Below are 21,607 nucleotides of genomic sequence, written 5' to 3' on the forward strand. Positions count from 1 at the left end.
CACAGATTCATCACTCTCTGACCACAGAAATTCCTCCTCATCTCCGTTCTAAAATGACACCCTCTATTCTGAGGCTGCATCCTTTGGTCTTAGAACCCCCCACCACAGGAAACATCCTCTCCACACTCACTCTTCCATAAGATCACCCCTCATTCCAGTGAGTGCAGGCCCAGAGCTATCAAATGCTACTCATGTGACAAGCTTTTCAATCCTGGAATCTTTTTCATGAACCTCCTTTGAACTTTCTCCAAAGTCAGCACGTCCTTTCTTAAATATTCCACAGATGCTGCCTGACCTGCTGAGTTCCTCCAACAGCTTGTGAGTGTTACTCTGGAATTCCAACATCTGCAGAATCTCCTGTGTTTATCACTTTGAACATTGACATCCTCCTTTCTCACTTGTGATCTGCACCAGCTGCTCGTACGACCATCCACCACCTGCTCCCATGGCTTCCTGTGACCCTGATCCAGGTCTAAGCAGGTGCTACACCTTGCCCAAGTGTGACCAATGAAGGGAAGGAGTGCCTTATACCTCCTATGGTGGAGATGTATCTCCACCCCACCTACATATACAAAATATAACACAGCCTAATAATTTAGCAGAATAAATTTACTGGGGGGTGGGGGGAGTTCAAACACAAAGGGAACGTCGACTCAGACCATGACAGGCCTGCGTCGGGCAGTTTCATGCCTTACAAGGCGCAGATTGGAAGTCTGTGCGGGGCGCCACTCCTCGCACAAACTAGAGCAATGTGTGGTTAAGTGCCTCGCTCAAGGGCACAAACACGCTGCCACAGCTGAGGCTCGAACTAGTGACCTTGAGATAACTAGACGAACGCCTTAACCACTTGTCCACATGCGCAACACATAAAATAAGCTCACAATTTTTCCCTATCTGAATAAGAAGAGTATTTTACGGAAAGTGTTGCCTTACCTTTATAGTACTCAATGCGACTGACATTGCCGGACAAGTTGTACCAAGCTTCGAATGGTTCTTCAATCTCCGTGTAGGGCAGTGATAGAATCCCTGAAAGAAACGCAGCTGTTAACCACAGGAGAGCAACTGGATTCATTGCCTGAGCAAGCAGCATCCCACAAAGCCCACGGGTGTAGCAGCTAACACCGTTGTCTCACAGATCTAGTGACCTGGCTTCAGTCTTGATCTCTGTGACATCTATGTGGAGCTTTCATTTTTCCCCATCATCTCCCACAGCCTGCCAACTGCTTGTCTTTGGGATAAATCGATGCGGCACATTCAAATGAAACTGCAAAACGTATCAAAGGGGGTGAGAACATAGAAAAATACAATGCAGTTCAGGCCCTTTGGCCCACAATCTTGTCCTGTCCTTTCAACCTACTCTAAGATCAATCTATCTCTGCTAGTGGGCACATGGGGTTGGGGGGTTGGGTTGCAGCACGGTATTGTAGTGGTTAGCACGCTTTACAGTACCAGTGACCTGGGTTCAATTCCCACCACTGCCTACAAGAAGTTTGTATGTTCTCCCCGTGGCTGTGTGGATTTCCTCAGGGTGCTCTCATTTCCTCTCACTGTCCAGAGACCTACCGGTTGGTAGGTTAATTGGTCATCGTAAATTGTCCATTGATTAGGCACGGTTAAATCAGGGATTGCTGGGTGGTGCAGCTCGAAGGGCCTATACCGTGCTGTTTCTCAATAAGTTAATGAAATAAAAATTAAAACATGTCAGGGGGATTAATGGGATTGCTCTGAGATCCGCCAGAGGGCTTGAGGCTGCCTTCCATATTTTAAGGCAGATAGAATACAGAACAGTACAGCACAGTAAGGCCTTTCGGCCCACAATGTTGTGCCGACCTAATAACCTGCTTTAAGATCAATCCAACGCTTCCCTTCCACATTGCCCTCCATCAGGTCACCTTCCATCCTTCTTGATATATATCTCAAACAGTTAAATTAAATAAGTGCAAAGATGGAAATAAAAAAGTCGTGAGGCAGTGTTCATGGGTTCAATGTCCACTCAGAAATCAGATGGCAGAGGGGAAGAAGCTGTTCCTGAATCGTTGAGTGTGTGTCTTCAGGCTCCTGTACCTCCTTCCTGATGGTAGTGATGAGAAGAGGGGTCTTCAGGCTCCTGTACCTCCTCCCTGATGGTAGTGATGAGAAGAGGGGTCTTCAGGCTCCTGTCCCTCCTCCCTGATGGTAGTGATGAGAAGAGGGGTCTTCAGGCTCCTGTCCCTCCTCCCTGATGGTAGTGATGAGAAGAGGGGTCTTCAGGCTCCTGTCCCTCCTCCCTGATGGTAGTAATGAGAAGAGGTATGTACTGGGCAATGAGGGTCCCTAATGATGGATGCCGCCTTTTTGAGGCATCATTCCTTGACGATGTCCTGGATACTATACAAGCTAATGCCCATGTTGAAGCTGACTGAGTTAGTAAGTCCCTGCAGCTTATTTTGCTCCTGTGTAGTAGACCTCCACCCCCCATCCACCCCTGCCAGACATGAGGCAGTCAGTTAGAATGCTCTCCAGGGTACATCTGTAGAAATTTGCGAGTGTCTTTGGAGACAGACCAAGCTCCGATGTCACACAAATCCTAGATTGCTCAAGCTATCCCCAAAGGACATTCTCTCTCATCCAGGCAGCATCCTGGTAAACTTCCTCTGCACCCTCCCCGAAATCTCCAGATGCGAGAGAGAATATGTTGTAGAACAGAAGGGAAATAGGGAGAGGGGCGAAATCGGATTGCTGAGATTGCTTTGCCGGGGGTAACATTGACTCCATGGGCAGAATGGCCTCCTTACCATCCAATCAGAATTCTCCACATGACCTTGGCACCAAGTTCAAGAATTTCCTTCCTAAACATCCAAGTTAGTCCTCCTTTGTTCCGCAAAAGATTCTTCCTCCATCAAACTAATGGTCACCGTTGTGGTTACAGGTTGGATATTGTTGAAAAATGCTCCGACAATTCACCCAGAATCAACTGGATATGCAAATGTAGTACATAAACCATCAACATCAGCATTATGTGCCGTGTCGTATGATGTGGAAGATCATAGTCTCGTGACCATGACTGTTCTTGGCAAATTTTTCTACAGAAGTGGTTTGCCATTGCCTTCTTCTGGGCAGTGTCTTTACAAGACGGGTGACCCCAGCCATTATCAATACTCTTCAGAGATTGTCTGCCTGGCGTCAGTGATCGCATAACCAGGACTTGTGATGTGCACCAGCTGCTCATATGACCATCCACCACCTGCCCCCATGCCTTCACGTGACCCTGATCCGAGGGGGGTGGGGAAAGGGGAAGAGAAGAGAGGGAGACTCATGTATGTCATTCCTGCCCTGGGAAATGATTCTGTGTGTCTCTGCCTCACAATTCTACAAACTTCAGTCAGGTAAGTAATCAAGCATGTATAGTCACCTCTCTCGTTGTGATCTTGCACTTTGGCCTGCACTGCACTCTCTGTAACTGTAACACTTTAATCTGCATTGTTTTCCCTTGTTCTACCTCAATGCACTATACAATGATCTGATCTGTACGAACAGTCAGCAAGGCAAGATTTTCACTGTATCTCGGTTCATGTGACAACAATAAACCAGTACCAATAACTCTCCATCGAACTTATCAGTGAACTTTGAGGCTTCTGACAAATCAGCCCTGGGAAACAAGTTCCATTGAAAGTACCGTGATCACAAGGTGAAGTTCAAAGCAATCTCATTTCCCAAAATCAACGCAAGTGACTGCTGAAGAAATCATGTGTTCATGACTAAACCGCAACATTAAAGACAGGGCTCGCTCTTGCAGAAGTTCCCCATTCCTCCTGTGTCAGCCCTCTGAAGCAAGAAGCCCACTTGTGCTGTGGTTTACCAAACTCCGTGCACCGTGACACGAAGATTGGCTTTTAAAGACCAACTTTTTGTCACAAGACATCAAAGCGGACAGTGAAATGCATCATTCGCGTCATGAGTCCCTCTCAGTCCGAGGACGTGCTGTGCAAGTGTCGCCACGCTTCTGGCGCCAACATAGGACGCCCACAAGTTGCTAACTCTAAACGGTACATCTTTAGAAAGCCGGAGGAGATCGGAGCACACGGAGGAAACCCACGCAGACGTACAAACTCATTACAGACAGCGGCAGGTTACTGGTGTTGTAAAGTGTTACACTACGCCGCTGTTCTCTAATTAGAGTCAAAAAACTACAGCACAGAGACCCCTCCTCCTCCTCTGCTTCATAAGACGCGTCTCTTATCCAGACAGAATTAGAGAAAACTCAACACTTCCTACATTGAGTACGGGTAGAGCAATAGTAGTGCAACATTTTAAACGGGCTGTTCGAAAGCAGCCTCTTTCCCAATCTCAGTAGCCCTAAATAGGAACAGTGCTGACAGTCAGCAGCTTGGATCACGTCAGCTAGTTCAGCTCAAACCTCACGTTACTGTTCTAAATGGATCTCGTTCCATTGCCAGGAATGGTTGGTAGCAGAGCCAGGAAAGTACTGAACACTTTGGAGATCACTGGTTCCTTCTGCTTCATCGTAAAGAGGTCAGAGTTCAAATTAAATTTATTATCAAGGTACATATACGTCACTGTGTACAAACCCGAGATTCATTTTCCTGCAGGCATTCACAGCAAATACAAAGAAACACCACAAAAAAAATCAAAGAAAAATCTCACACGACAGAAACAACCACCAGTGTGCAGAAGACAACAAACTGTGCAAATACAAAAAGAAAAAATAACAACAAATAAATAATCAATAAATATCAAGAACATGAGTTGCAGAGTCCTTAAATATGAGTCCATAGGTTCCGGAATCAGTTCAGCCTTGGGGTGGGCGAAACTGAGTGAAGTAATACACTATAGTTCAAGAGTCTGATGTTGCAAGATAATTTCTGTTCCTGAATCTGGTGGTGCGGGACTTCCTGCCTTAATCAGGCATCCTCCATCATTAAGGACCCCGATCACCCAGTACATACCTCTTCTCATTACTACCATCAGCGAGGAGGTACAGGAGCCTGAAGACACACAGCCAACACTCAGTTCTGTCCTGACGAAGGGTCTCGGCCTGAAACGTCGACTGCACCTCTTCCTAGAGATGCTGCGTTCACCAGCAACTTTGATGTGTGTTGCCAACCTTTTAGGAACAGCTTCTTCCCCTCTGCCGTCAATTTCTGAATGGTCCGTGAACACTACCTCACCATTCTGTTCCCTTTTTGCATTGAATTTATGATTTCTTAATAAATTCTTTTTGAAGTTTATGGTAATTTTCACATTTGCTCTGTACAGCTGCAGCAGCACAATTTTCACGACAAATGTCCGTGATAATAATCCTGATTCTGATTCTTTCCCACATTAATTCTATGGAAGTGACTTTATTCCACATCTCAGTTTTGTTTTTGGCTAGTGAACTGGGAATGCTGGAGGGACAAATTTCTATTATCAGAACAGCCCTGTCGCCTGTACTTACGGCCTGACCTGCAGAGGGTTTACAGCGCTTTCTGTTTTTTACTTCAATGTTGAAAATCTGCAGTTTATTGACAGATACACTCAGTTCTGTTGATTTGCAAACGTCTCGTAAACCTAGCCTGGATAATTGTTAGCAAAGAGGTGCTGAATTTTCTATTGTGTGCAGTTACTCCCCACAGAAACATGTGAGTTGTTGATACTCTACTGGTCTAGATTAACTCGGTCCATAACGACGTTGCCCAAAGGCTATTGTTTTGTGGAAAATTAAAACAATAGGTGGCCTGATCAAATATTTGCAAAGTTGCACAACACATCTTACGGAGACATTGATATCTTAACCTTTCAACTGGTCCTGTCCTGACGTCATTTTCCTGCGGGCATACTCAGCAAAACTGTGGAATAGTAACTATAACAGGATCATCGAAGATCAACCAGAGTGCAGAAGACAATAAACTATGTAAATGCAAATATAAATAAATAGCAACAAGAACATAGAAATTTACAGCACATTACAGGCCCTTCGGCCCACAATGTTGTGCTGGCCATGTAACCTACTCTTGAAACTGCCTAGAATTTCCCTACCGCATCGCCCTCTATTTTTCTAAGCTCCAAGAGGCTCTTAAAAAAAACCCTATTGTATCGATTCCACCACCACCGCCAGCAATGCATTCCACGCAAGAAATGGGAATGAGATAGATTGTATGTTCTCCCCGTGACTGTGTGGGTTTAACCTGAGCCTAAACATGGGCCCGATTACAATGATCCATTGACCTACCAACCGGCCATCTTTGGACTGTGGGAGGAAACAGGAGTAGCCAGAGGAAGCCCACGCAGTCACGGGGAGAACGTACAAACTCCCTACAAGCCGCAGCGGGAATTGAACCTGGATTGCCAGTACTGTAAAGTGTTATGTTAACCACTACGTTACCGTGCCACCCTGGTTTACAGAGAATGGTGCAAAAAAAAACCCCAAAACACATCCAGTGAGTGGCAGTTCTGTGGGTGAAAGTGCCTTGTTAATGGGAGAAGTCAGAGGAGAATGTTGGTTCAATGTTGTTGTTTGTGAATGTTAGTCACTGGTTCAAGCTGACAGGAAAGTGACTAATTCATTTAACCACACGTGACAACATTGGTTTGCAGAAGAGCATGCCTGAACGCACTCCTGTACCTAATAAAGTGGCCAACTGTACATTCCTTTTGCAAAACCCATGATATTTATCAAGCACACAGCATACCTGAAACATGGTAAATTTCCCCAAATGACGGAACAGTCAAAGGCTTGGCATCTAGCACTACAAAAAAAAGACACAAATACTTTAGTTAGAAATACACACAACTTTACAGTTTATTTATTTTGTTTACTGAAATAAAGTGTGACCTGTCCAGCCCTTCAAGCCGTGATGTCCAGCAATCCCTCAATTTAATCCTCGCCTAATCACGGGGCAATGACTGATTAACCTAAAAAACCTGCACGTCTTTGGACTGTGGGAGGAAACCGCAGCACCCGGAGGAAACCTGCGCAGTCACAGGGAGAACATACAAGCCTGTTTACAGGCAGCGGCAGGAAGCGTGGTCACCAGATACTAGAGTGACTCACTCATTCTTGCCTGGAAACTCCAGCACACTCTCTGTAGAGTCAAAGCAGCCGGGCAGCTTGCTTGCCCGTATAAAGAATCTGTCCCTGGTCCTGGCAGGGTGTGGGGTGGGAGGGAGGGAGAACGCTGGAGCAGGCCACATACCATCCAGCCCAGCTGATCAGAGGCCACACACAAGAAGCCGGAGGAACTCAGCAGAGCTGGACTCACAGATGCATTTCCGGTCAGTCCTTTTCTTGGTGCTACTTCGATTGGGGCGGGCTGGCCCTGCAGTCAAAAGTCAATGAACGACACCGTGCCAGATCGAGCAGAACTGAACTGAACTGAACTGAACTAGACTGTTGGAAGGACTCTGTGGTTTGATGTTGTACAATTGTGAAGGGCTTTAGTCAAATAGACGGCTGTCCCACTGGTGGAGAGCAACAAGGTCAACGACCATCAACACCGATTCCCCTGCAAAGCTCTGAACGGAGGTTAATTGAGGGCTGACATTATCACATGGACACCTGATTCGGAGGGAGATGGGCTGCAGAAAAGAGACTCAACAAGAAACGTCCAAATGAGATTCCCCACCGGAGCGGGGAGGGGGGTGGAATTTGACTTCCAAACAGACACAGGCATAATTCATACTGGATTAAATCAATTGTCAACTACATGAATTAAAACAGCTATGAAAAAAAGATTAGAGTTAATTTCTACACAACTGTCTTTTTGTTTCTGAGTTGAGTTCACTACCTGTGCTTAGCACCAAATGAAATTACCTTTATTTTTTTTCTTCTTGTAATGACTTAACTTCATTAAGCAGTTAATATATTCACACTGGTTCCTTAAGATTGTCGTAGCTGGGGGTGGCAGTGGGGATAAGCTCCCCAGTATTTATTAAATGCTCCCAATGTGCATCTCAAGTAGCCTCTGACCAAGTCCAGCTCTTGGCCTTCATGTGCATCTTAGCTACAGTTTCTTTTTCTATATTATCAAGATTTGCATTGTACTGCTACCACAAAGTTAACTAATTCCTCAACATCTGCCGGTGATATTAAACCCGATTCTGATTCTAATAAACCCGATTCTTTTGGTGCCTCAGTTCTTGCTGATCATCGAGCACCATCTCGCACTAACCCTACCCTGGCCTGTTTTCTCCCTCCATACGTTGCCCCCAGCTACCTCTGGCTTCTAACCCTCACCTACACACCAGGAGCAATTCACCCAATCTCTCACAATTGGGGGAGGAACTGGAGCCGAGAGTGACCGGGAGAACGTGTAAACCTCACACGGGAGCTCCTTCAAACACAACAGGGAAAGAAGCTGGAGGAATCTGTTACAAAATGGATTCATTTTCAAAGCTCTTTGCCAGGGATACAGTTATCAAGTCTCAACTTGTCGGCTAAGTTATAAGCAAAATCATGGGCTCACTTTGCAGACGTAAAGATGAAAGTTGTGTAAACATAGAAACATAGAAAATAGGTGCAGGAGTAGGCCATTCGGCCCTTCGAGCCTGCACCACCATTTATTATGATCATGGCTGATCATCCAACTCAGAACCCCGCCCCAGCCTTCCCTCCATATCCCCTGATCCCTGTAGCCACAAGGGCCATATCTAACTCCCTCTTAAATATAGCCAATGAACTGGCCTCAACTATTTCCTGTGGCAGAGAATTCCAAAGAACACAAACAAAATGCTGGAGGAACTCAGCAGCCCAGGCAGCGTCTATGGAAATGAGGAAATAGTCGACGTTTCGGGCTGAGACCCTTCAGCAGGACGTCTTACATCAGCGGTGAGGTGCTTTACGTTCTCCCTCTGGAACGCGTGGATCTTCTCTGGGTGCTCCAGTTTCTTCCCACAGTCCAACTTGGCCATTATAAACTGTCCTGTGATTAGGTTAGAGTTAAATCAGGGGATGTTGAGCTGGATTGTAGGACAGAAGGGCCTATTGGTGTTGTATCTCTAACTAACAGCAGGGTCAAAGCTCCTCAACACCTGCCCTATCAGAATTAACCTTTCCTTTCCCTCTTATTTATTTATTTGAAAAGGATCTAGTGCTTTCCCAGCACATATTACAAATAAACTCTTCGCAGGTGTCCAGCCGGATACAGGTATCGATTTTAATCGATGTTTCAGTGGCAAACCCTGCCAACTTCACCTAGGATGATGCCTGGGCACGTCTAGTCTGGTGGTGTTTATACCCCCATCGTCCGTCTCACCTGATTGGTTAGTCCTCATCCAATCAGGTTTCCGCTGTCCTATTTTAACAGAGACTAAGGTCTTGCTCCAAGTAAGAAGTGGAAGGTGGGGCAGGTTAATCCACCCCTCCCCATCCTTCTGAACTCCCATGGTTCCAGGCCCAGAGACATCAGACACGCTGCATATGTTAACCCTGTATGATTCCTAGAATCAATCTTGTGACCTCCCCTGAACCCTCTCCAATGCCAGCACATCCTTTCTTAGATAAGGGGCCTGAAACTGCTCACAATACTCCAAGTGAGGCTATATGAAGCTTCAGAATTACATTCTTGCATTTATAATTCTAGTACTCTCAAAATCCCTAACCCTCAGCCATCCGATTGGGCACTGAACCCATGAACACTACACTTTCTTATCTCTCTCTTTGCATTAGTTATTTTATATATACACACACACAATTCTTACTGTAAAATTTAGATTTATCATTCTCATAGATTGCAATGTACTGCTGCCACAACATATGCCGGTGATCTTAAATCTGGTTTTGAGCAATGCCAACATTGCATTTGGGCTTCCTTAAGCAACCTGAGAGTTAACCTTTGGGGAATCCTGCACAAGGACTTTCCAATTCCCTTTGCACCTCGGACTTCTCAATTTTCTCCCCGTTTAGAAAATAGTCTGCTACCAGATTGCATGGCCATACATTTCCCGATCCCGTCCCACTGCCCCCAACGTGGCCCCATTCCTGTACCGTACCTGCCCAGCAGCCCCACAACGTAACAATCCAGCGATACATCGCGCAGCGCCCCGGCTCCCACCTCACGCCACCGCCGCCGCCGCTGTCACTCAAACGTCCTCGGCGGTCCGACCCGTCGACCAATCAGCGCGGCGGAGGAGGGGTCCCGTTACAATAGCGACCAATCAAGTGCGGGGGGAGGGGGGAGTCCGGTTACAACGGCGGCCAATCAGGCGCGGCGGAAGGCGGGACTGGAGACCCCCCCTCCCCCCACTTCCCCGGGACGGGATTGCAACCTAAATCACTCGACGTGTTCGCGAAACATCTAAACGGGAAAACTCATCGATCCGGACAGAAACACGGGAGATTCTGCAGATAACACACACAAAATGCTGGTGAACGCAGCAGGCCAGGCAGCATCTCTAGGAAGAGGTGCAGTCGATGTTTCAGGCCGAGACCCTTCGTCAGGGCAACAACTTTGATGTGTGTTGCTTGAATTTCCAGCATCTGCAGAATTCCTGTTTGTGTTTTCAGATTCTGCAGATGCTGGAAATCCAGAGTAACACACACAAAAAAAAATTGCTGGAGGAACTCAGTAGGTCAGGCAGCACCAATGGAGAGGAATAGACAGTCGGCGACCCTTCCTCAGGACTGGGAGGGAAGGGGAGGGATGAGAGAGTGGGAGTGGGGCAGGGAGGGGTACAAACTGGCAGGTAAGAGGCGAGACCGGGCGAAGGGGAAGGTGGGTGGGTGGGGAGAAACTGGGAGGTGATGATAGGTGAGACCAAGTGAGGAGGGAGGTGAAGGGGGTGGGAAATGAAGAAGCTGGGAGGAGATAGGTGGGAGAAGTAATGGACAGAGGAAGGAGGAATCTGTTAGGAGAGAAGAGTGGACCTTGGAAGAAAGGGAAGGAGGAGGGGCACCCAATGGGAGGTGAGGGGGGAACGGGAAACGCGAGTCTGGGTGAGCACATGGTCAAAGAGCAGCAGATCACAGGGGAGGGCAGTGGGATGGGGTAAGTCGAACAGAAGACCCATAGAGGTGGAGTCCATGGTTCTATTCCCCTCTGCAACTTACTTTCTCTCACAGATGCCCATCAATTTGCTCTTCCCGCCTCATCCCTCCAGTAGGGGTTGGTGTGGTAAAGTCTTGCAGGTAAAAAAAATCCAACAGCATGCTTGCGGGAGGAGACAGAAGTTCCTGCGGCAATCCCGTGCTCTCAGAACCTGCAAACTCCACACACAACCAAGCTCTGCTCCCCAGAGATGTGAGATCAGTATTAATGACCATACCACTTTACATTCCCAATGAAGTCATAGACATTAACTCACTCTGATGTACCCCTCCGCACAGCTCACATCTGCCTACCTCATCTCCCCTGGTTGGTTCCACCTTGCTTTTTTATCAAATTCCACCATCTGAGGCTCTCAGTTGCCCCCCCCCCACCTCTCACCTTCCAGCCTTTCTCACTCTCCCCTCCTCCGTAGCACGGTAGTGTAGTGGTTAGCACAACGCTTTACAGTACAGGCGACCCGGGTTCAATTCCTGCCACTGCCTGTAAGGAGTTTGCATGTTCTCTCCGTGACCGCGTGGGTTTCCCCCGGGTGCTCTGGTTTCCTCCCACAGTCCAAAGACGTACCGATTGGTAGGTTAAATGGCCATTGTAGGGTTAAATCAGGAGATCGCTGGGCTGTGCGGCTCAAAGGGCCAGAAGGGCCTGTTGCACTCGGTATCTCAATAAATAAATCTGCCAACACCCCTTCAGCTGGATACAGCCAGCCCTTGCTCCACCCCTCTTCCTAACTTGTTATCAGGGCCAGCCATCTTTCAGTCTAAATGAAGGGTCACTTGGATAGTCAACAGTCCATTTCCTTCCACAGATGCAGACTGACCTGCTGTTGTTCCTCCAGCAGTTTGCAAGATGAAGATTGAATTTCATTGATCACGTGCACATTGAAAGACACAGTGAACTGTGTTGTTGTAGGTGTCAACAACCGGGGAGGTGCTGGGGTCGTAACGCAAGTGTTGCCAGGCTTTCCGCCGCCAGCGTAGCATGGGCACAGAGCTCGGCAGAACGACACAGAGCACAAGAAGCAACAAAACGACAACGGTAAAGCAAGCCCTGTCCCTCGCTCCAACCCTCCCGCACACATACACAGTCCTCCAGCCCAGGTCTGGCAGTCCCCAGCACCCAGCGGACTCAGACTCGGACTTCAACTTCCCCAGTGGACTTTCAGAGATTCACAGACTCAGTTTTGTGTTATGCTGCAGAGAGGCTGTCTGACCAACTGGGCATTTTCAGTACTTCCTCTTTAAACTCTGGAATGACTTCTACCTCCTGTCTGCCTCCATTTCAAAAGGTCTTGAATACAAGAGTAGGGATGTGATGCTGAGGCTTTATAAGGCACTACTGAAGCCTCACCTTGAGTATTGTGAACAGTTTTGGGCTCCTCAACTGAGAAAAGATATGCTGGCATTGGAGAGGGTCCAGAGGAGGTTCACAAGAATGATTCCAGGAATGAAAGGGTTATCATATGAGGAATATTTTGATGGCTCTGGGTCTGTACTCACTGGAATTTAGAAGGATGAGGGAGGATCTCATTGAAACCTTTCGAATGTGGAAAGGATGTTTCCCATGGTGGGAAAGTCTAGGACAAGAGGGCACAGCCTCAGGATAGAGAGGCGTCCATTCAAAACAGAGATGCGGAGAAGTTTCTTTAGCTGGAGGGTGGTGAATTTGTGGAATTTGTGACCACAAGCAGCTGTGGAGGCCACATCGTTGGATATATTTAAGGCAGAAATTGATAGGTTCTTGATTGGAAACAGTATCAAAGGTTTTGGGGAGTGGGGCTGAGGAGGGGAAAGAAGGGATCAGCCATTACTGAGTGGCGGAGCAGACTTGATGGGCCAAATGGCCTAATTCTGTTCCTATGTCTTAGGGTACATTTCTCTCTTAGGTCCAGCCTCTAGTATCAAACGTTCTGGCATCTGCCACACTAGCTTCTTAATTTTACTCAGTGTAAAGTAACACTGATAATGTTCCTATGAAATACTTTGGCACATCTTTATTGAACATTGAAAGGTCAGGGGTTCCCAGCCCTCGGTTAATGGTAAGGGTCCATGGCATAAAAAACGCTGGCTGAGATAGAGTGCACGTGGAGATGATGATTCTGAGAGTGGGGGAGTCTAGGACCAGAGGGAATACAAGGAACAGAGATGAGGAGGAATTTCTTGAGCCAGAGGATGGTGAATATATGAAATTTATTGCCACAGATGGCTTTAGAGGCCAAGCCACTGGGCAAATTTAATGTGGAGGTTGATTGGTTCTTGATTAGTAAGAGAAGGCAGGAGAATGGGATTGCGAGGAATAATAAATCAGCCATGACGTAACGGTAGAGCAGACTCAATGGGCTGAATGGCCTAATTCTGCTCCCATGTCTTATGGACATATCACTATGTGAAAAGGCACCATCTAACTGAAGTGTGTTGGCACTGTTGCCTTTAAAGATTGTGTCTACGAATATCTATTTACTGAGATACAGCTCGGAATAGTCCTTCCGATCCTTTGAGCCACTCTGCCTCAGCAGACCCCATGTTCCCAGCAAAATCACAAGACAATTTACAACGGCCAATTAACCTTCTAAGCGGTACGTCTTTGGCCCGTGTACGAGGAAACCACAGCACCTGGAGGAAACCCACGCGCTCCGAGGACTGGAGGTTCTGACTCCTTACCCGTGACGTCGGAATTGAACTCTGAGTTCCGACAGCCCGAGCTGCAACAGCGTCGCGCTGACCGCTACGCTACTGTGGCGCCTGCGGTCTAGCCGAAATGCATGACTGGTTTTGCATGAGCCATCCTGACTGGGAGTCGTGGGAGATTTCTTGCTTCCCGCAGTGTACAATGGGGAATATTGAATAAGAAGGCACGGCATGCCTCCACTTCCCGAGGAGATTACCCCCCCCCATCTTAACTGTATTTTACAGGAGCACCAGTGAGAGTATTCTGACAAGCTGCATCTCTGTCTGGTGTGGGAGCAGTCAAGCATCCGACCGCAAGTCCCTACAAAAGGGCAGTTAGAACAGTCGAGAGGATCATCGGGGCCTCCCTCCCGTCCATTGGGGACATTTCTCAGGAGCGCTGAGTACTATCAAGGATCCCACCCATCCATCCGGCATCCTCTTTGACTTTCTACCATCAGGCAGGAGACTCCGATGCATAAAGACAAGAACGGTCAGGATAGGAAACAGTTCTTCCCTCAGACCATTAGGATTCTGAACTCCCTGCCGCATCGCAGTCAAAGTGTCACCGGATAATTTGTACTGTACCCGACAATATTTAATTTATGCACTTTACTTTGTTTATCTATGTATAATTCATTTGTAGATTTTATCTGTACTTTCATAAGTTACTGTGTACTACTGTGCCTTACACCCTGGCCCAGAGAAACATTGTCTCATTTGATGGTACACATGCATATAGTTAAATGACAATAAACTTGACTTGAAATACCTCACTTTGATGTGATTTCACTTTTAAATGAATATCACTGATAATTGCCGCTTGCAAAATACCTTAATAGCAAACTGCACACAGGAATAGAGATGAAGGATTTCACAACAATTCATTAAGGCTGAGTCAACACATCAAAAGACATTGCTTCTGTATGACCTTTTCTTTATCAGGTCAGAGGCTCAAAATTCAAAGCACAAGATTCATCTTCCCCTCAGACAGCCACGAAACGAAGAAAACTATCTTTGTTTTTTTCGGAGAAAACATCAACCACCCACGCGCAAAAAAAAAACAAATTGTGCAAATGGCAACAAAAAGAAGAGTGAAAAACACAGAATATAAAACACAAAATCGAAGGAGTCGAGGCATATTCGGTTCAGCTCAGTTCATTATCTGCAGACTGGCCAGATCTAAAATCGCCCAAAATGCAACAAAAAAATGGAGCAACCAGGAGCACACCATGATGTGATTTTACCAGAAGGAGAACTCGATATTCATGCCATCAGGGTGGAGGTTACCCGAGGTGTTACTCCTCCACCCTAAGGATGGCCTCTTGGCACAAGAGGAGGCCGTGGACTGACATGTCGGAATGGACATGTGAGTCAGAATTAAAATGACTGGCCACCAGGAAGTTCAACTTTTGGCAGATGGAACGGAGATGCTCGACGAAGCGGTCTCCCAATCTGTGACGTGTCTCACCAATGTAGAGGCGGCTGCATCGGGCCTAGAGCGGATAGCTAACAACCTTTTCTCCCCCCGGGTGGAAATCGGTAGAGAAGAAGGCATGATTTTAAGGTGATTGGAGGGAAGTATAAGGGGAAGGCCAGCAATAAGCTCTTTACACAGAGAGTTAGTCCTGACGAAGGGTCTCGGCCTGAAACGTCGACTGCACCTCTTCCTATAGATGCTGCTTGGCCTGCTGCGTTCACCAGCAACTTTGATGTATGTTACACAGAGAGTGGTGGGTGCATGGAACATTTTGCAAGGGGACATGACCGACACATCCAGGAAACGCTTAGATCAGCACATGAACGATAGAGAAATGGAGAGCTACGTGGTGGTGGGGGGCGGGTTAGATCGACCCTAGAGTAGGTTACAGCATCGTGGGTCAGAGGGCCTGCACTGGGGTTTAACGTTCTACATCTCTCTCCCCCTCCCTCCTTCGACGCTGTCGGAGGACACCTGGATGCGGTGTGTAGATTTAGACTCTAAATCAGGTTTGTCATGTCTCTGGTTCGAGTTCTGGCCGCTCCTTGTTAATACTCTTGGGTGACTTTTAACCGGGGCAGCCTGCAGATAACACTGAGCTGAACTGAAATATGCCTTTTGATTTTTGTGCTTTATATTCGGTGTTTTTGCTCTGTTGTTGCCGTTTGTGCGAATTTTATTTGCACGTGTTGGGGGGATTGAAGTTTTTCTCTGAACAGGTTAGTTCCACAGTTCTTAGTTTCATGACTGTCTGTGGGGAAGACAGATCTCAGGGTTGTCTGCTGCATACATACTTCGATAATAAATGTACTTTGAATCTATTTTCTAAATTTATAACACAAGTAAACCAGCAGTCGTCACTCCAAGGTGACATAGAATGCAGCTGTAGTGACACCACAGTTGTTGTCTTTCATGGCCATCAGTATGAATCCGTGATGGCCCCAGTACGTTGACCAACAGTTCGTGATGAGCCAGTATGGCTGAGCATTAACCACGCCAAAGCCAATGCCAAGCACAGCATGATCCAAATCTTCCAGTTTGTTTCCTAAAAACATCAAAATCAGAACATTAAAACACTGGTGTGGAATGAGTCTGCTCCCACCTTATCCCTTCCATAAAGGCTGGTTCTGAAGAACGCTCGAGACGTGGCTTCTTCAGCGGGAGATGAAGACGGGCGCTATTGTGGTTACTGTGGATTGACGGCGTGAGTTTTGGGACTACTTTATTACATGATTGTGATATGTTCTCGTCCTCATCGACGTCAACCTTGCACGACGCCTCGACCTGCTTCATTGACGTGCTCAAGTGGATGATCCAATGGCCCCAGTTCTCCAGGGCACTCGAGCAAGCTACCAAAGACAAAGCCTTACTCCAGGTAGGATTCTTCTCATTTCAAAATGGTCTGCACTCAGAATACTAAACTAGGGCGTATACAGTTAATTTACAGTTTTTAAATTGTTTTCTTAAAGCATTTTGCACTCAAGCATAAGTCTTTTCAAATTCAGCATGGGAGTGAGAGATGTGGCAGACTGCTTGTTTCACTGGTATTCTGATGGGCGGACTCTGAGATTAAACCATCGTCAGATGAGCTTGGTGTGAGAGGTTTGGAGGTTTAAGACAATCATAGTTTTACAATGGAGAGAAAATTATATACGAGTTAGCAACACACACAAAATGCCAGAGGACCTCAGGAGGTCAGGCAGCATCTATGGAAATGAATAAACAGTCGACATTTCAGGCCAAGACCCTTCTTCAGGACTGAGAAGGAAGGGGGAAGATGCCAGAGTAAAATGGTGGGGGGAGGGGAACTAGAGGTGATAGGTGGAGCCGGTGTGGGGAAGGGAAAGGGCTGGAGAGGAAGGAATCTGATGGGAGAGGAGAGTGGACCATAGGAGAAAGGTGAGGAGTAAGGGATCCAGGGGGAGGTGACGGTAGGTTTGGAGCATCTTCCCCCTTCCTTCTCAGTCCTGAAATAGGGTCTTGGCCCAAAACGTTGACTATTTACTCATTTCCACTGATGCCGCCTGACCTGCTGAGTTGCTCCAGCATCTTATGTGTGTTGCTCTGGATTTCCACCATCTGCAGACTTCCTCGCGTTAATACATCAGTTAGCCTCCACGGTAGTTTGTGAAATCTATTGCCTCGGACAGCAGCGGAGGCCAAGTCATTGGAGGTTAATAGGTTATTGATTAGTAAGGCTGTCAAAGGTCATGGGGAGAAGGCAGGAGAATGGGGTTGAGAGGGATAACAAATCAGCCATAATGGAATGGCAGGGCAGACTTGATGGGCCGAATGGCCTAAATTCTGCTCCTATGTCTCATGGTTGGATGGACCTAGCAGTTTATACATATACTGAAGTATATATTAGGACACAGCTGAAGGTTGCTGTGATTTTTATGCACTTTTCTACTATGACTTATTGGTGATATGTAGGGTGTGTAATGGTCAACATTATAACTACAGCAGTGATAATAAACACAAAATAAAATAGATTCAATACATACAAAGTCAGAATCAGATTCAATATCACCAGCCTGTATCATGAAATTTGTTAACTTTACAGCAGCAGTACAATAAAATACATGATAAACAAATAGAGAGAAAAGCTGAGTTGTAGTAAGTATATATAGGTCTATAAAATAGTTAAGCTAAAACACAAAGTGCAAAATAACAGAAATAAAAAAAATAATGAGGTAGTGTTCATGGGTTCAATGTCCATTTAGAAATCAGATGGCAGAGGGGAAGAAGCTGTTCCTGAATCGTTGAGTGTGTGTCTTCAGGCTCCTGTACCTCCTCCCTGATGGCAGCAATGAGAAGGGGGCATGACCCGGGTGGTGGAGATCCTTAATGATGGATGCTGCCTTCCTAAGGAACCGCTCATTCAAGATGTCTTGGATACTGTACTGACTAATTTCTGCAACGTATTTCAAACTTGTGCAGTAGCCCCTACCCCCGCCCCCCCCCCAATACCAACTTGTGATGCTCACTATGGTACATTTATGGAAGTTTTAGAAAGTTTTAGTTGACAGACCAAATCTCCTAAACTCCTAATGAAATATAGCTGCTGTCTTGCCTTCTTTAGACCTGTATCAATATGTTGGATCCAGGTTACGTCCTCAGAGATCTTGACACCCAGGAACTTGAAATCGCTCACTCTCTCCACTTCTGATCCCTCGATGAGGATTGACTTGTGTCCCCTTGTCTTATCTCTCCTGAAGTCCACAATCAGCTCTTTGGTCTTGCTGGCATTGAGTGCAATGTTGTTGCCACAACACCACTGTGGCTGGTATATCTCGCTCCTATTTCGTCAACTTCTGAAATTCTGCCAACAACAGTTATATCATCAGCAGATTTTCGATGCTGTTTGAGTTACGCCTTGCCACACAATCACAGGAGTACAGAGAGTAGAGCAGTGGGCTAAGCACACACTCCTGAGGGGTGCCAGTGTTGATGGTCAGAGAGGTAGAGATGTTAATTCCTATCTGCACGGATTGCGGTCTTCCGGTTAGGAAGTAGAGGATCCAATTGCAGAGGGAGGTACAGAGGTCCAGGTTCTGCAGCTTTTTGATCAAAGTGTAGAGACAATCTAAAAGTAACACAACTAAAGGACCTGAGACCACCCTGCTTGACATTAATAATGTAAATTTCATTGACATGTCAGTCACTCTTACCTGGTTAGGCATCAAGACCCACATCATGTCTCAAGTGTCTAGAATGCCATTGTACCATTATCCTCATGTCATAGACTCATAGAAAAGTACAACACAGAACCAGGCCCTTCAGCCCATCTAGTCCATGCCAAACCATTTAAACTGCCTGCTCCCATCGACCTGTACTGGGACCATAGCCCTCCATACCGTTACCTATCCAAACTTCTCTTAGACGTTGAGATCGAGCTCACATGCACCACTTGTGCTGGAAGCTTGTTCCACACTCTCTGAGTGACGAAGTTTCCCCTCAAGTTGCCCTTAAACTTTTCACCTTTCAACCTTAACCCACGACCTCTAACCATAGGCAGTATTCAGGAATTCACCATTCGAATCTGGACGAGTTTGCCGCAGTTGTTACAGACTTCAATAAAACCCGTCTGGATGAGCATGTACCTATGAAAACTTGCTGTACATTCCCAAACCAAAAGCTGTGGATGAACTGAGAGGTTCACCATCTGCGGAGGGCTAGATCTGTGGCACTTCAGTTTGGTGACTCGGGCCTGTACAAGAAAACTAGCTATGACCTGCAGAGGGCTTTTTCAAGAGCGTGGAAACAATTCCGAGTGAGGTTGGAGGCGACAGTGGATGCACGTTAACTCTGGCAGAGTTTGCAGTACATTATTTCCTACAAACCAAAACCCAGCACTATAAATGCCAGTGATACTTCACTACCAGACAAACTCAACCCTTTGATGCCCATTTTGAAAGGGAGAATATAACCACAGCTGTGAAGATCCCCGCTGCACCCGGTGACCCTGTGATCTCTGTCTCGGAGCTGGATGTCAGGCTGTCTTTTAGGAGGGTGAATACTTGCAAGGCGGCAGGCCCCGATGGAGTATCTGGTAAGGCTCTGAAAACGTGCCAACCAACTGGTGGGGTGTATTCAAGGACATTGCAACCTCTCATTGCTATGGTTGGAAATTCCCACCTACTCAAAAGGGCAACAATTATACCAGTGCGCAAGAGTAGTGTAAACTTCCTTAATATCTATTGTCCAGTAAGACTCACGTCTATGGTGATAAAATGGTTAGAGAGGTTAGTCTGGCCAGAATTAACCCAACAAGGACCTGGACCCACTGTAATTTGCCTTTCATCATAATAGGTCTATGGCAGATGCAATCTCAATGACTCTTCACATAGCCTTAGATCTCCTGGACAATACAAACACCTATGTCAGGATCGTGTTGGTTGACTAAATTAAGGCATCTGTTAGTCTTGCGAGACTATGGATCTGTGCCTGGAAAGTCTTCCCTCTCCAGGGCGCAGGCCTGGACAAGGTTGTATGGAAGACCAGCAGTTGCCCATGCTGCAAGTCTCCCCTCTCCACGACACCGATGTTGTCCAAGGGAAGGGCAAGAGCCGATACAGCTTGGCACCGGTGTCATCGCAGAGCACTGTGTGATTAAGTGCCTTGCTCAAGGACAGAACGCGCCGCCTCAGCTGGGGCTAAAACTCACGACCTTCAGGTCGCTAGTCGAATGCCTTAACCACTTGGCCACGTGCCCACACTTGTTAACTATAGCTCAGTATTTAACACCATCATTCCTACAGTCCTGGTCAATAGGCTATGGAACCTGAGCCTCTGTATTTCCCTCTGCAATAGAATCCTTGACTTCCTAACCAAAAGACTACAATCTGTGCAGATTAGTAATCACTCCTCCTCACCGGCGCACCTCAGGAGTGTGTGCTTCGCCTACTTCTCTACTCCCTCTACACGACCATGTGGCTAGGCACAGCTCAAATACCATCTATAAATCTGCTGATGATACAACCATTGCTGGCAGAATTTAAAATGGAGACGCGAGGGCGTGCAGGAACAAGATATACCAGCGAGATGAATGGTGTCGCAGCAACGTCGCTCAGACCAAAGAGCTGATTGTGGGCATCAGAAAAGGTAAGACAAGGGAACACACACCAATCTACATAGAGCGATCCAAGTGAGGAATTTCAAGTTCCTGAGTGTCAATTTCTCTGAGGATCTAAGCTGGTCCCAACATATCGATGCAGCTAAAAAGAAGGCAAGACAACGGCTATATTTCATTAGGAGTTTGAGAAGATTTGTCTTATATTTTACCTAATATACTCAAATACTTCTAAGATGTACCGTGGAGAGCATTCTGACAGGCTGCTTCACACCTGGTATGAGGGTGGGGGGAGGGGCTACTGCATCAAACCAAAAGAAACTGCAGAAAGTTGTAAAGTTAGTCAGCTCCATCTTGGGTACTAGCCCATGTAGTATCCGAGACATCTTCAAGAAGCAGTGTCTCTGAAAGCTAACGTCCATCATTAAGGACCCCATCACCCAGGCCATGCTCTCTTCTATTGTTACCATCAGGGAGGAGGTACAGGAGCCTGAAGGCACACACTCAACAATTCAGGACAAGCTTCTTCCCCTCTGCCGTCTGATTTCTAAATAGACATTGAACTCATGAACTCTACCTCATTTTTTATTCCTGTTTTTACACTATTTTTAACTTTATTCTATATATTTACTGTAATTGATTTACTATTTTTTCTATATTATCAAGTACTGCATTGTACTGCTGCCGCTTGATTAACTATATGCCGGTGATATTAAACTCAATTCTGATTTGCTAGCTATAGTCCCACCCAACCTAGACACAAATTCTCTCTCCAATAGTACTGTGGGGTCACCTTCGTCAGAAATACAGCGGTGGTTTAAGGTGGTGGTCAGACCACCTATTTATTCAGAGGTACGGCACAAAACAT

The 21,607-nt window shown here is 46.6% G+C and overlaps 2 protein-coding genes across 2 annotated transcripts in view; both read right to left on the reverse strand.

Moving 5' to 3' along the window:
• Nucleotides 1-10,075, reverse strand: part of LOC134338831 (digestive cysteine proteinase 2-like) — a 43,636-nt gene extending 33,561 nt beyond the window's left edge. Inside the window, exons 1-3 of the mRNA XM_063034934.1 lie at nt 9,970-10,075; nt 6,672-6,728; nt 934-1,026 (exon numbers count right to left, since the gene is read on the reverse strand). Of these exons, the coding sequence (XP_062891004.1) occupies nt 934-1,026; nt 6,672-6,728; nt 9,970-10,009 (190 nt within the window). The 5' untranslated portion in view covers nt 10,010-10,075. The remainder of the gene's footprint in view (nt 1-933; nt 1,027-6,671; nt 6,729-9,969) is intronic.
• Nucleotides 10,076-14,589: 4,514 nt separating this feature from the next.
• The window catches only part of LOC134338725 (counting factor associated protein D-like), a 51,486-nt gene continuing 44,468 nt past the window's right edge, over nt 14,590-21,607 (reverse strand). The window contains 1 exon segment of the mRNA XM_063034767.1: nt 14,590-16,212. Coding sequence (XP_062890837.1) covers nt 16,025-16,212 — 188 coding nt within the window. The 3' untranslated portion in view covers nt 14,590-16,024.

This window comes from Mobula hypostoma, chromosome 28 (assembly GCF_963921235.1).
Source record: "Mobula hypostoma chromosome 28, sMobHyp1.1, whole genome shotgun sequence".
NCBI classification, from domain to species: Eukaryota; Metazoa; Chordata; class Chondrichthyes; order Myliobatiformes; family Myliobatidae; genus Mobula; species Mobula hypostoma.